Source organism: Vulpes lagopus, chromosome 7, assembly GCF_018345385.1.
Source record: "Vulpes lagopus strain Blue_001 chromosome 7, ASM1834538v1, whole genome shotgun sequence".
In the NCBI taxonomy this organism is placed as follows: domain Eukaryota; kingdom Metazoa; phylum Chordata; class Mammalia; order Carnivora; family Canidae; genus Vulpes; species Vulpes lagopus.
Genome location: NC_054830.1, coordinates 659,082 through 673,694, shown reverse-complemented (window position 1 = coordinate 673,694; position 14,613 = coordinate 659,082). Strand labels below are relative to the sequence as shown.

The 14,613-nt window shown below is 61.0% G+C and overlaps 1 protein-coding gene across 1 annotated transcript; it reads left to right on the top strand.

The window, feature by feature from the left end:
- Positions 1 to 30: 30 nt before the first annotated feature.
- LOC121494582 (collagen alpha-1(VII) chain-like) lies at positions 31 to 14,536 on the top strand. Its single transcript, XM_041761153.1, has 4 exons — positions 31 to 37; positions 101 to 295; positions 1,439 to 1,562; positions 14,437 to 14,536. The coding sequence occupies exons 1-4, from the start codon at positions 31 to 33 to the stop codon at positions 14,441 to 14,443; spliced, it is 333 nt and encodes a 110-aa protein (XP_041617087.1). The 3' UTR covers positions 14,444 to 14,536.
- The last annotated feature ends 77 nt before the right edge of the window (positions 14,537 to 14,613 follow it).

Below are 14,613 nucleotides of genomic sequence, written 5' to 3'. Positions count from 1 at the left end.
GCCCTCAAGCCCCACCCCCGCCGCCGACCAATGGGGCGCGCGGACCCGGCCCGGCCCCGCCCCTTCCGCCCGGGCGGCCGTGCGCGGGCTTGACTGACAGGCGCTGGGCGGGCGGGCGCGCGGCTGATTGACGGGCGCCGGGCGGGCGCGAAGCCGGGGGGCGCCTCGGGGCGCTGGCACCCCGCCTCCGGGCGGCGCGGCCGGGAGAACCTTCCAGGCCTCCCAGGACCTCGGGGGCCTGAGGCGCCACGTGTTGCCGCGGTGCCCACGCGGAGCCGCTGCGCGCAGCCCGGAGGCAGGTAGCGGCGCCCGGGCTCGCGGCTCCGCGGGCGCCTCGCCTCTCCCCGGCCTACGGCCCGGCGGGCGTCGGCGGCCCCAGCCCCTCGGCCAGGCGCGGGGGGCCCTGACGGCGGGGGGAGGGGGGCTCGGAGGGCGGGGGGGGGGCCCTGACGGCGGGGGGAGGGGGGCTCGGAGGGCGGGGGGGGGCCCTGACGGCGGGGGGAGGGGGGCTCGGAGGGCGGGGGGAGGGGGGCTCGGAGGGCGGGGGGGCCCTGACGGCGGGGGGAGGGGGGCTCGGAGGCCAGGGAGGGGGGCCCTGACGGCGGGGGGAGGGGGGCTCGGAGGGTGGGGGGGGCCCTGACGGCGGGGGGAGGGGGGCTCGGAGGGCGCGGGGGGGGGGGGGCTCGGAGGGCGGGGGGGGCCCTGACGGCGGGGGGGAGGGGGGCTCGGAGGGCGCGGGGGGCCCTGACGGCGGGGGGAGGGGGCTCGGAGGGCGGGGGGGGGGCCGTGACGCCGGGGGGGGGGGGCGCGGGGAGGGCGCGGCGTCGAGCCCAGAGCAGGGGCGGGGCGGAGCGGAGGGCCGGGGCCAGAGGGGGGGCGCGGGGCGGCGGGCAGTCGGCGTCCCCGGAACCGCGCTGCCCGCAGGAGGGCGCTGGGCCGTTCGGGTCCGGCTCGCGGGTGTAGACGCCGTTCGCGGGTGTAGGCCGCGGGGCGTCGCCGGCTTCCGACGGGCGCGCTCTGAGTTGGGGGAGCTTGCAGGACGGCGGTGAGCGCGCCTTGGGGCGGCCCTGGGGGCTGCGGGTCCGGCAGCGGCAGCCCCTCAGCGGGCAGGTGCACCCTGCGCAGCCCTGGACGGGGCGTTTGTGACAGCAGCGCGACCTCCTCGGTGCCCGCCCCCGGGTGCCCGGCCTCCCCTGGCGGAGGTGCCGCGCTCGAGTCCCCGAGTCCCGAGTGCCCGTGGGCGGGCCGGGGTAGCCCAGCTGCCCGGAGGCCGGTGTGGGCGCGGGTGAGCACTGCCAGCCCGGGGAGGGCTCCACCTGCGGCCGCCCCCGAGGTCCCCGGAGGTCCCGCCGCACCCGCGCTGCTGCACAAGTGAGACTCCAGGTTGGTGTGGCCTCGGGGCTCTGGGCCGTGCTCACCCTGCCCACCACTGCTTCAGGGGCTGCGGGGACCCGAGGACGCCTGCTGCGGAAGCTCAGTCCGAAGGAGATGGAGGATCCAGTAGCAACAGCAAGCTTCGGGCGCTTCACAGTTAGCTTCTCGGATCGCAGGAACCGTGGCAGGTGGGTGTCCCCTTACCAGTCACCTTGGTCATCTCCCTCCCGGCGTCAAAGCACAAGCCTGTTACCCAAAGCAGTTGTTGGCTCACAGCTCTGCAGCCTGGCCTGGGGTCACCCCGGTCCTTCCGCCTTCCTCCAGCTGCCACCTGGTGCTGGACTGCGCTGGCGTCCGCTGGCTGGCGGGTCTGCTGGAGCTCGTGCACTCAGGGCTCCTCCGGCCTCCCCGGGGTGGCTCCACACGCTTGTTTCCACGGGGTCGCCGGCTTCTGACGTGGCTGCTTAAGGTTCCCAAGAGCACAGCCCATCCTACAGACGTGGAACCTGGGAGAGAAGAGCGTGGATTCGCTTGTCCAAGGCAGAGCTGGGATTTCTTTTTAAGGCTTTATGTTTATTTGACAGAGAGGAGCACGAGCAGGGAGAAGGGCAGAGGAAGAAGCTGACTCCCCAATGAGCAGGGGGCCCCACTCAGGGCTTGGTCCTAGGACCCCGAGCCTAGCACGTGAGGTGAAAGCAGGCATGAGACCGAGTGAGCCACCCAGGCACCCCCGGAACTGAGATTTGAAACAGGAAGTCTAGCTCCAGAGTCCAGACTGTTAACAATTGTAGAACACGGGTTCTGACAAAGCTATTACAGGAGAAGTTCAGGAAACCACAATGGTAATAGGCCGTTTTGTTTGTGGCTGGGACTACGGGGTGGTGGGGTTCAAGGAAATGACATTTAGCCTGAAAACCCAGTATCTGGATAGCCTGGGGACTGGGAGAGAATTTTCTGAGCTTAGGAGGCCGTGGAAAGGCCCTGGGGTGGAAAGCCCTACTTGTCACAGAAGTTAAGTGATGCCTGGTAAGGCCGGGAGCAAGGGGGCGGGGAGCACACCTTGGGGCTTAACTGTGCTCTAGGAAGAGTTTTTGCTTCTAATTTATTGTTTTATCTTAGAGTAATTACAGATTCACAGAAGTTTGCAGAAGTGGTCCAGAGAGGAATGTCGTAGCTGTTCCTCTCTTTACCCCCGTGGTTTATTTTGTGCATCTGAGATCCGGCGTCAAAACCAAGACGCTGACGTGATTCGGTGGCATGTGGAGCTACGTACCCACCACCCTAGTCAAGATACAGGGCGTCCCCATGTCCACAGAGCACTCCCTCAGCTACCCCCGGTAGACACCCCCGGCGCCTCTGCCATCCCTCATCTCTGGGGGCCACAGATCCCTGCTCCGTCTCTGATTCCGAGAAGGCTTCCCGATTGCAACCGTATAGCACGTAGCCTTCGGAGCCCTCTTCCTACTCACGAAACTCCAGAGAGGCGTTGGGATTCTCACATGCACCGGGAGTGCCTTCCTCCTTGTCCAAGTAGCGTTCCACACTCTGCTTGTGCCAGATAACCGGCCTTTTCTAAGGTCCCTAATATAGTTTCCTGGCACGAGAGTGTGGGCATTTTGGGTATTCTTGTGGCCCATGCAGGGGATCAAGGAAGACGGGAGGACGTGGCCTAAACGTTGGCAAAGCGCAACTGCCCTACGTTCCCAGATCCAGACATTCCCACGCAGCTATTCCTAGCTGCAGGCAGGCTGGGAAAGTTGTCTTTATTCTAGGAGCCACCTTCCCACTCACAGGGGAGGTTCTGCTACTCGGAAGAGAAGGGACATGGGAGGACAGCTAGACCCTGCCAGCAGAAGCTGTCCCCACCTCACCCCACAGGCGGCTGAGGATTCACTGGGCCCTTGCCTGAGTGTCTTATATGGTGCCTGGCACCCCCCAGCTGGGGCCCTGGTGGGCACAGAGGCGGGTACCGTGGGGTGGACAGAAGACCTAAATCCTGGGGCTGGCTCTGCTCCTTAGGCACATCGCTGGCATCTCAGTTGACCCACTGTGAATTGGGGAGACCACGTTGGGTATCTCTCCTGCGATCCTGCTCCTCTTACCTGTGAGCACTGTGGCAGAGGAGGGTGGTTTGTTCTCCACCCAGCCTGGGGGAGAAGCCTGGCCTTCCATCCAGTGTCTGTGGTGCGCGGAGCCAGGTGGGGGGGCTCCGAGGGGTGAGGGTGACTGAGGTGGGCAGATGCCTCCCTGTGGGGCTGCCTAGTGGACTGTGCCGGGAAGCCCTGTGCAGACCAGAGCAGGGTCTGTTCTTACCCCACGGCATGTAAAATAGGGGGAAGGCTGCTGCTATGACTCTGGGGGGCTGAATAAACCCCAGAGAAGGGCCCCCGCACATCTTGGTCTCTCCTGCCAAGACTTCAGGTGTCGCGGCCACACCACCGGCTCTCATTCTACCTGCGTCCTGGCGCAGGCTCTCACCTGCTCCGTGTCTTTGACGTTGCAGGGGGCAGAAGGCATAGACAGTCCCCGAAGGCTCACAACCTTGGGCAATGCCCTCCCCTTGAGCGTGAGTAGAACTTGTGCTGGGGTCAGTGTCACGTCTCTGGTTATGTGTGGTGGAGGTGAAAGGGTTTTTTGGTTGGAAGTAAGGTTGCTAATCAGTTGATCTTTGGTTCATGAAAAAAGAAATTATCTTGATGGACCTGACTTATTCCAGGGAGCCCTTTAGAAGAGGGACTGGGGTCCTCCTGAGGTCACAGGGACTGACCTACGGCCACGGAGAAGTGGGACATCGCGGAAAGGAATTGTGCCAAGTACCCTGTGAGCTTGGAGGGGCCCCCCCGAGGGGCAGCACGAGCCCAGCCAGCACCTGGATCGCAACCCAGCCGCGTGCTCCCGGCTCCCAGCCCACAGAAAGCGGGACACGAGGGGTGTCGTGTTAAGCCTGTAAGTTGGCGATCACTTACTACGTTGCAGTAGAAAAGCAGCATGGTGCTCCTCCGTCCGCCGCGGCGGAGTCCCCGCATCCTCTGTCCACACTCTTCTCGGGCCCCCCTGCCTTCCAGAGGCCCAGTTCCAGGTTCAGCTCCCACATGGAACCCTCCCTGGGAGCCGGTGGCCGGTCCCCACCTACAGCGTGGTGGTCCCTGGTGCAGTTGCTGGCAGTTTAGTTGTCCCTCCCACCAGGACACAGGGTGACTTGCACTTCCTGCCACGCAGCGCGCACATAGCCATGACATCGGGAGCCCGGGTGCAGTGGCCAGTGGCCATTTGCCCTCCTCTCCTTCCTGCCCTCCCCCCCCGCCCAAAGCCAGGCCCAAGAGCAAGAGGACGGTGACACAGTGGAGCCCCGCCAACCACGGGGACGAGGGGACGATCGGTGTAGGAGGTCCTAGGGCTGCTGTAACAAAGTGGCGTAACCTGGTGGCTGAAAACAATAGGCACTTAGGATCCTGTGCTTCTGGAGACGTTGGGACCAGGCGCGGCGGGACTGGTCCCTGCAGGGGCCCTGAGGGAACGGCTGTCCACGCCCGTGCCCCGCTCCTGGGGGCGCTGGCAGCCCTGGGCTTGCGGACACAGCCCTGCTCTCTGCCTCCGGCGTCACGTGGACGCCTTTCCTCCTGTGTCCAGCTCCTCTCGTAGGGACACCCGTCATCAGCATCGCGGCCCACCGTACGCCAGTATAGTCTCACTGAACCGTTGGCAAACTTCCGCCGGGTTCCGAGGTTCTCGGTGCACCTGATTTTAGGGGGGACGCTGTACAGTGCCGTCCCCGTGGGGCGGGAGGAATGACCCTGTGTCGCTCACCGATGCCGAGCTGCGGGGTGTTCCTTACGTCATGTCACGTTGCTGACTTACCCCGTGCGTGCCTGTCCTCGCCCGGTCACGGCCCTGCCGGCGGGAGATGGCATGACGCTCGTACGGGATGCAGAATGGACTTTACCAGCTGCACCAGGGCACGTCTTAGGGACGCACACGGCCTTGTTTACAAAAATCCCCTAATTAGTACCAGGGAGCGGTCGGGGAGGCACTTAGGGTGTGAGGCGAAAGGCCACGTGGGGAAGCCACCGAGCTCAGCATGAGGACAGGACAGGAGCCACGAGAGGAGGGGTCACCCGGGAAGGCAGACAGCAGGTGGACGTCACCACCCACCAGCACCCCGCTCGGGGGCCCCTGAGCCGTTGAACGGAAGTTGGCCAGACCCTCCCTGGGCAGAGCTGCCCCACTGAGGCAGCGGACAAGCTGCCGGGTGTGCCGTGGAGCCGGGCCACATGGACGTGGACGTGGGGGCCGGAAGGCGCCTACGTGCGAGGAGCCGAGGAGCACACGCTCCCAGGTAGAGCAGCCCTCGGCCTGTAGTCCTGACCAGGCCTGACGCCGGCCGGTGGTCACAGGGCCGCCCCGGAGGAGCCCGGAGGACTCCATCACGTTCCCGGGCCTCGCTGGGTTACCTTGGGCCGGCGTCACTTCATTATTGTCTTAGAAAAAAGATGACCAGGGGATCCTTGGGTGGCGCAGCGGTTTGGCGCCTGCCTTTGGCTCAGGGCGTGATCCTGGAGACCCGGGATTGAATCCCACGTCGGGCTCCCTGCATGGAGCCTGCTTCTCCCTCTGTGTCTCTGCTCCTCTCTCTCTCTCTCTCTCTCTCTCTATCATGAATAAATAAATAAAATTTAAAAAAAGAAAGAAAGAAAAAAGGTGACCAAAAGGTAAAATACTTCCAAAGCATCGACGTGATGCTTCCCTGATCTGGGACTGGCCCCCGCCGGCCCCTGGGGCTCATGTAGCGCCGCTGAGCCGACAGCCGCGTGCCACAGCGCTGACCCCCTGCCAGGGGCGGGCTGCCCCATGTCAGCTGGCGGGGCCCGGGCGGCAGACGCGGCCTGCAGGGCCTGCTGCTGGCTGACAGCTCTGAAGAAGCCGCGTGCCCCTCGGCACTGATGGCAGTCATGGGGCTAGGTGGCTCTGATGCCACAGAGAGGACCCCCCCACACTGCTCTGATGCCACAGAGAGGACCCCCACACACTGCCGCCGTCTGTGGCCTTCCCGGGCAGCATCGCTCGTCCCCACCCACTCGATGCCGGGAGCACCCCGATCGTGGTGATCACAGCCGACCCTGGATGTTGCCCAGCGTTGCCTGAAGGCCAGGTCACCCCCGGCGAGGCCCGTGGCCACAGACTATGGCATCCCTGCCATCCTTCCTGGAGGTAGCGTCAGATGGGTCGGGGTGTCCCCAGGGGTGTCCTCGGGACAGGCGTGGCCCTGGCACCCGGCCCGGGCTGGTGTATGAAAAATGAAAGCCCTTGCAGCAGGCGGCGTCTCCAGACGTCCCCCTGCCCCTCAGGGTGGCTGGTGCGCCACGCGGGAGGAGCCCAGGGCCCCGCCGTCCCCCGTCTCCTGACTTTCTGAATCTGGTTTTGGCGACCAGCGTGGTTTACCTTCCCTCCCGCGGCCCGTGCACCTCCGGAACCAGCCATGGGCGTTTAGCGTGTTCGTGGCCAGTCCCCCCGGGGCTGGGGACGCGGGGCCATCGCAGGGGCTGTCCTCTGGGACGTGTGTGGGACGACCGCGTCGAGGTGAGATGGGAACGGCCAGCTTGGGGCGCCGGCCCGACTCTGCACAGAACGTGGATCGGGTCCCATCTCTGTTGCTTCCCTGGGGCTGTTGTAACAAAAATCCCACCAACTTACCGTCTCCTAGTTCGGGAAGCAGGAGTCCAAACTGAGGGTGACGGGGCCGTGCTCCCTCTGGAGGCCCCTGGGGAGGATCTTTCCTGCTCTTGCAGCCTCTCGTGGCTTTGGTGTCTCCTGGTTGTTAGACGCCGTCGTTGCTCCGTGTGTCCGTATCCAGATCCCTTCATCTGCGAGGCACACCCCTCGGGTCTAGGGCCGTCCCAGTCCGGCACACCCGGCCTGAGCTAAGGACATCTGCAGAGACCCCGTTCCAAGTACGGCCCATCCGCAGGGCTTCCACGTCGAGGGAGGCACGGCCACCCAATAAAAACATCACAGTTAAGGTCCTCACCGCACGACCTGGGGGTCGGTGGTGTTAGCAGCACCCTCCGACCTTACGTTTCCCAGGGGAAAATACGGGATGGAATTGTTAGATAACGTAAGAGGGCAGATTCCCGGGGACGTATTACGTACGGAGCAAGTGCTCCTTGATCATGAGCTTCGTCGGTCGTTTAGTCTCAGTTAGTCCGACTGTTACATCCTAGGAATATATTTGTTATATATATAAATTTCAACGGCAACTAGGTGCTGTGTATTTTCATCTCGTAAATCTAGCACCCCTGTTCAGTAACTGGATTTCTAGAGCTTTCTCCAAAGGGGCAAATGGAACTTCTGGGAACGTTATGTTGATTTCGCTCTTGCTGCAAGAACTTTCCATAGGCACCAGTTGGGGCCTGTGGTGATTGATGAGGATCCGTTCAACAGCGCGTGTATGAGTGTGTGCACACAGGGCTCCAGGAACTGAAGAAAACTGGTTGTGAGTTCCGTATTTTGTTTATTTTTTATTTTTTTAAGATTTTATTCATTTATTCATGATAGAGGGAGAGAGGCAGAGGCAGAAGCAGGCTCCATGCAGGGAGCCCGATGCAGGACTCGATCCCGGGACCCCAGGATCACGCCCTGAGCCGAAGGCAGGCACTAAACCGCTGAGCCGCCCAGGGATCCCCATGACTTCCATATTTTAAAATATGATAAGGCTCCTTGGGTGGCTCAGTCGGTTGAGTGTCTGACTCTTGATTTCGGCTCAGGTTGTGATCTCAGGGTTTTAGGATCGAGCCCCACGTGGGGCTCTGCTCAGGGAGGAGTCCGCTGGAGGATTCTCTACCTCTTCCCCCCACCCCACCCCCCTGCTCCCACGTGTGCACTGTCTCTAAAAATAAATAAAATATTTTTTAAAAAACATACTGGCTCTCCTTTTTTGTAGTCAAACATTTAGAACTAATTTTATTGTAGGTTTATGCTGGTAACATTCACATACGACACAACGCGCCCGTTTAAAGTATGCAGTTCAGTGATACTTATTTTTCACTATGTTGTGTAGCCACTACTGTGTCTACTTCTAGAACATTCCATCACCCAAAAAGAAGCCCCGTCCCCATCAACATTCACTGCCCCCCCCACCTGTTCCCCAGCCCCCACGGGCCCCCTCCCTGTCCTTGGAGGAGCCTGTTACGCACGTGTCACACACGTGGACTCACACCTTGTGGGGCCTCCTGTGTCTGGCTCCCTCCCCGAGCATCATGGGCTCGGGGTCGGTCCCCGGGGCAGCGGGTGTCAGTGCTCCGGTGCTTTTCATAGCCCAGTAATGGCCTTGGGTGTGGTGTGAGAAGCTAAAATGGTCGTGAAAAGCTACCCATATCCCAATTCCTGGAACCTATGAATGTTTAGCAGAAAAGGAATTTTTAGATGTGGTTAAATTAAGGATCTTGATGGGAGGTGATCCTGGATCATCTGAGTGGCCCAGCATCGCAGGGGCCCAGATAAGAGGGAGGCAGGACTTTGACACACGTAAGGGAGAAGCCACATGAAGCTGGAGGACAAGGCTGGAGCAATGAGGCCGCAGGCCAAGGGACACCCGGGCCCCCAGGAGCTGAGACAGGCAGGACGGGCCCTCCCCGGAGCCTGCGGAGGGACTGTGGCCCTGCGCTCTTGACCCAGTGAAAATGGCTCGGGCCTTCTGACCTTAGTATGCCGCGTAAATCTGTTCTAACCACCGGCCGCGTGTGCGCTTAAACCTGTTGGCACCGCCCTTTCGCGCTGCCTTGTGTTCTCCAAACCTATATGCCGAGGTCCTAATTCGCAGAATGTGACTGTATGTGGGTATAGGTCTTTAAAGAGATTATTTAGAACGAGGTCCCACATGACTGGTGTCCTTGTAAGATTAGGACGTGGGAGGCCTCGTGAGGACACGGGCAGGAGATGGCAGTGTGCACGCCGAGGGGCGAGGCCTCGGGGAACCTCGATGTCAGACTCCTGGTCCCCGGAGCTGGGAGAGGAGGAGCCTCAGGTCCCTCGGTTCGGGCGGGTGAGCAGACTCGTGCGGCGGCGGCCCGGGCGCCTGGGTCCAGCCGGTCTCGGATCTCCGGGCGCCGCAAGGGCTTCGAGCCCGCTCCTGGCCCCACGCCCGCTGGGCTGGCTGCGGCTGGGCTGCGGGCGCCGAGGTAAAATGCAGCAGCGGCCGTGGAATCTAGCGTGGCGGGTCCTCAGCAAGTTAGAAATAAAATGACCGTGTGACCCAGCAATCCCACTCTGGGTATCTACCCAAAAACACTGAAAGCACTGAAATATCAAAAAGATAATCTGCACACCGTGCTCCCAGCACCGCCTGCAATATTGGAAGCGCGCACGGGTCCGTTGACAAATGAAGGATACACAGCGCGGCCGGTCCACACCCGGGATGCGACCCAGCCCCGGGGAGGAAGGGGCCCCGACACCTGCCCCACACGGATGGACCCCGAGGACACGGGGCTCAGGGAGGGGACCCAGACCCACTCCCGGGAGGTCCCCGGAGGAGGCCCGTCCACAGAGACAGGAGGTGGTGGGAGCCAGGGGTGAGGCGGGGGCGGGGCGGGGGTTCCGTGTGGGGAGATGGAAGGTTCTGGAGACAGTGGGGGGTGGTGCGCGGCGGGGTGAGTGTGCTCCGTGCCCTGAGCTGCGCTCAGAGACGGTTACAATCTTAACTTCATGTGTATTATACAACATGAGACAGAATTTTTTCTAAGCCCCATCCCTACAATCGTGTGTTCAGTGTTGGGGTCAGAGGGTGACAGACACCCCGGGAGGAACATGACCCCGCCGCCACCCCCTTCGGGGGTTCTCCAGGGAGACACCTGCATTCCCAGACCAGGAAAGGGCGGTGCGCTGCAGTGTCTCTTCCAACAAAGAGTCAAGGATTAGGCCCCGTTGAGTTCCCATCCTGTTTGCCTTTGATTTTTTTAAAAAAGCCTTTCATTTCAACTATTAGGCATTTCAGGGCAGGCTGCGCAGTGTCATCTGCATTTCAAACAAGTGCCGCTGGGGAGATTTGTTTCCTTCCTCTCTTCTGTTTCCTCGTTCTTCTCCCAGACGTGTCATCTACAGCCGCTTTTATTTGTTTTCTTCAAGGTCCTCCATCACATTGTCTCACATTGTTCCCGGACGGTCACACGGACGCAGCGGTGACCCCAGCCGCCGCCCGCCCGGCCCCACCCAGCGTCCCCCCGCGTGCTGCCTCGCACCCGGAGCCTGGATTTCTCAGGGTCCCCCGCCCTGTGTCATTTCCACCCGAGACACCGAGTAGAAATACAGATTTTCCTTTCTTTTTTTTTTTTAACTGCAGCGGGCAGAGCCGGCCCGCGGCGTCCGGGGCGGCAGGGGTGCGGCCGTGGTCGGCCGGGGCTGTGGGCTGCGCTGGGCTCGGCCGCACCCTGCACCCCGCGGACTGCGCCCGCCACGGTGCCTTGCACCCCTGTGAGGGGATTGTGCCCCCCTGAACCCCCAGAGCCTGGGCTCCCGCCGAGTCCCTGGAGCACCGAGGCGCGGCCCTGCACTGGACCCGTGGCCTGGGCCGGCGCCCCCGTCGCCCGTCGCCCGTCCCCCGGCAGGGGCGCTCCAGCCTGCGCTCTGGATGCAGAGTGGCCTCCAAGGAACCCGCGGGGCTTCTGTGCCAATTCCCACACGGGCCATTTTTTTTTTTTAATTGTGATAAAATACATGTAACATGAAATAGACGGTCGTCACACTCCCTGTCACGCACCCACCCCCCCATCCGTCCCCAGAACTTCCTCGTCTCCTGGGTGGATGGAGACTGTGTCCGCAGGAAGCACTAAGACGCACCACCCCAATCCCAGGGGCGGTTTTGAAACTTGGGCTCTACTTTGCGTGCACGTCTGTCTGTCTGTCATCTGCACGGGACAGTCCCGTCACGGGTCTGGGCAGGAAATTAAAACCGCAGGCACTTATTTGAGTTGAACTCCTATTTTATGGGTGCCACAGCTTGGGGGTGAGCTCATGATACGAACTGTAGTGTATTTAGGCTTTTTAATTCTTTTAACAGGGACCAGATTGAGTCCGCTTTACAATCTTCCTAGAGTGAAGTGGAACACGTGGTCAGGAAGTGGACTCCCCTTATCCAAAATTTTACATTCTCCAAACGCGAAACCGATCAATAAAAATGTTTAGAAACCGTAGCTCCGGGGGTGCCTGGGTGTCCCACGAGTTGAACCTCTAACTCTGGATTTCTTTTTTTTTTTTTTAATTATCCGATTTTTATTTATTTTTTATTTTTTTATGAAGATTTTATTTATTCACGAGAGACACAGAGAGAGGTGCAGATGGAGAAGCAGGTTCCATGCTGGGAGCCCGACGTGGGACTCGATCCTGGGACTCCAGGACCAGGCCCTGGGCCGAAGGCAAGCGCCAAACCGCTGTGCCACCCAGGGATCCCTGACTCTGGATTTCTGCTCACATCATGACCTTGGGGTCCTGGGATCGAGCCCCGCATCAGGCTCCTGGCTCGGCTTGTACGCAGGCTCCCTCTCCCTCTCTCTCTCTCTCTCTCTCTCTCTCTCAAATACATCCTGGAGCGCAGAACTCCACGTCACAGCGATAGAAGGCAAAGAAACTGTGAGATTTCCAAAATGACCGCGAGGACGTCGGGAAGAGAAGTGGGGTGTCTGCGTCCCCGTCGTGTGCGGTGGGCACGGCCGCCGAGCCATCCAATTGCTGACCGGCCGTCGTGTCACTCGGGGCCCTCCATCCGCGGGACGTGTGCAGTGCTGGGCCCGCTGCCGGTGCCTGCGTGTCGCCCTCAAGCTCGCCGGCAACGATTCCGTCCTTGGTTGCACGGACACCCGGGACTCTGACACCTGCTTCCAACAGCACCACAAAGCAGAATATACGGAGCAAGGGAAATGCAAGAAAAAAAATAAGAAGAATCCTCTCTGGGCACACAGCATGCATTTGCTCTGTCCCCAAACCGGGGCTGTGCCGACGCTGTGAGCTAGCTCGGGGATTGGCCTTGTCCCCTGAGCACTCGTGGCACAAGTGGCTCCTGCGTCTCTCAGGATGAAGGGACGGCCTCCTGGGGAGGCTGGCATCCTGGAACCTGACCGGAGGAGGTGCCCTTCCCCGGGGCATGCGAGCTGCAAGGGCCAGAGACCGGCGCTCATGAGCTCGTAAAGCTAGAGGTTCCGGCTGGTCCATGTGGACACACAGGGTCCTGGATCCGGGGAGCTCTGGGGGCTCTACTGGGCACGTAACTGCTTAGGGCGGGCAGGTGGGGGGGTGTGCACCAGGACCCCTGTGCCAGGCTCTCAGTAACTGTTTCAAAATAAGCAGTTAAAAAATACATTAAAAAATAAATAAAAAGGGATCCCTGGGTGGCGCAGCGGTTTGGCGCCTGCCTTTCGCCCAGGGCGCGATCCTGGAGACCCGGGATCGAATCCCACGTCGGGCTCCCGGTGCATGGAGCCTGCTTCTCCCTCTGCCTGTGTCTCTGCCTCTCTCTCTCTCTCTCTCTGTGACTATCATAAATAAAAATAAAAAAAATTAAAAAAAAAAAATAAATAAAAAGGAGATGTCCTAGAAATCCGTTGCCTCCCCCAGACTGGCAGGGCCGCCGCATGGACAGAGACGGGCAGGCCCTGTGAGGCCACGGCCCGGGCAGCGGCAGGGTGGGGTGGAGACCCCTGTCCTGGGTTCCCCTCCACGCGGCCCATCGGAGTCCACACGATGGACTCGGGGGGTTGGGGAGGACTTGGAGCAGCAAGGCTACCCCGCGGGGCGCCCCCCACCACTCCCAGGACGTCTGCCGAGCCCCCGCCCACCGACGGGTGGACCCCCAGCCTGGCAGTGTGTCTGGACACCCCACTGAGGGGTGCCTGGCGGCTCAGCCGGGGCGGGGGGGGGGGGGGCGGGGGGGCGGGCCCTGATCTCGGGCTTGTAAGTTCAAGCCCCGCCATGGGTGTAGGGATCACTAAAAAAATAAATAAATAAACTTAAGAAAAACCGCAAATCCACAAAACATTGTGTTTCTGCAAATCTGTGCCAAGGCCAGAGTCCCCTACGTGGGAGACAGACTCCCTGTGTCCCCGTTAGAAAGGAGGAGGGTTTAATGTTCCGCTGGACAGCCAAAGCCTCCGGAAGCATCGGGAAAATGCAGTTTGTTCTGAAACGCAGACTCGATGGGAGCCACGGCCCTCGGGAGAGAGGGGGCAACGGCTGAGAGGCACCGTGGCTTCGTGCGAAGTCGCTCTTGCTCACGGCGCCCCCGAGCCAGGGCCTGCAGCTGCCACACCCCACGCTCCTTTCGGGGGCCTGGCAATCGCGAAGCATCGGGCGGCGGCGGCGTGGCTCCCTGGAGGAGCCCCCGTCAGCACGCCGCCCCCGGCACCAGGACGGTGCCCTCCGAGAGCCCCAGACCCTTCCTGGCTCCTGAAACGCTGCCATCCCCAGGCTGCGGGTGCTGAACTGAGCCCCGTTCCCGCCCCCAAGCGAGGGGCCGCCCCCCAGACTCGCACGGGGAGAGGGGACCCGGCTCTCAAAGACCTGCACACGGAGACGCGCTGGGCTCAGAGGCAGGGCCGGTCCCGCCAAGAGAAGGTGGGTTCGGGGCTCGGGCTTGGACCCCCGTGTTCAAGGTCGGACCCCTAGAACTCAGAATGGGACATCATTTGGGAATCGGGTCGCTGCAGGTGTCATTAGCTCAGAGGAACTCACACTGGAGCAGGGGGGCCCCTCATCCAATGATAGTATTTTTATAAAAAGGGGAAATTTGGGCAGCCCCAGTGGCCCAGCAGTTAGCGCCGCCTGCAGCCCAGGGTGTGATCCTGGGAACCCGGGATCGAGTCCCTCATCAGGCTCCCTGCATGGAGCCGGCTTCTCCCTCTGCCTGTGTCTCTGCCTCTCTCTCTCTCTCTGTCTCTCTCTGTGACTATCATAAATAAATTAAAAAAAAAAAAAAAGGAATGACCAGAACATTTGAGTACTTTTTTTTTAAGGACACAAAGATGTTACTTTTTGTTTTCAGATTCTGGGATCTGAGGTTTTCCTTTGTTTTTTTTTTTTCAGAGTATGATTCCCTTTATTTGAAGATGAAAACCGGGGCAAAGTCAACGTTTCATTCAGGATTACAGACACAGGCGGCACATCCTTTAATTTTTAAAGGTCATCAATATGAGGAGAGCACAAAACTCCAAAACCGAATAACTCTAGAAAACCAAAGAGCCTCAGTTATCAGCAACGCAA

Bases quoted from the DNA above. Each gene is read 5' to 3' on its own strand.
- LOC121494582 (XM_041761153.1), top strand. The intron at 296-1,438 runs GCAGGTAGCGGC...CCACTGCTTCAG, and splicing joins CCGCTGCGCGCAGCCCGGAG to GGGCTGCGGGGACCCGAGGA.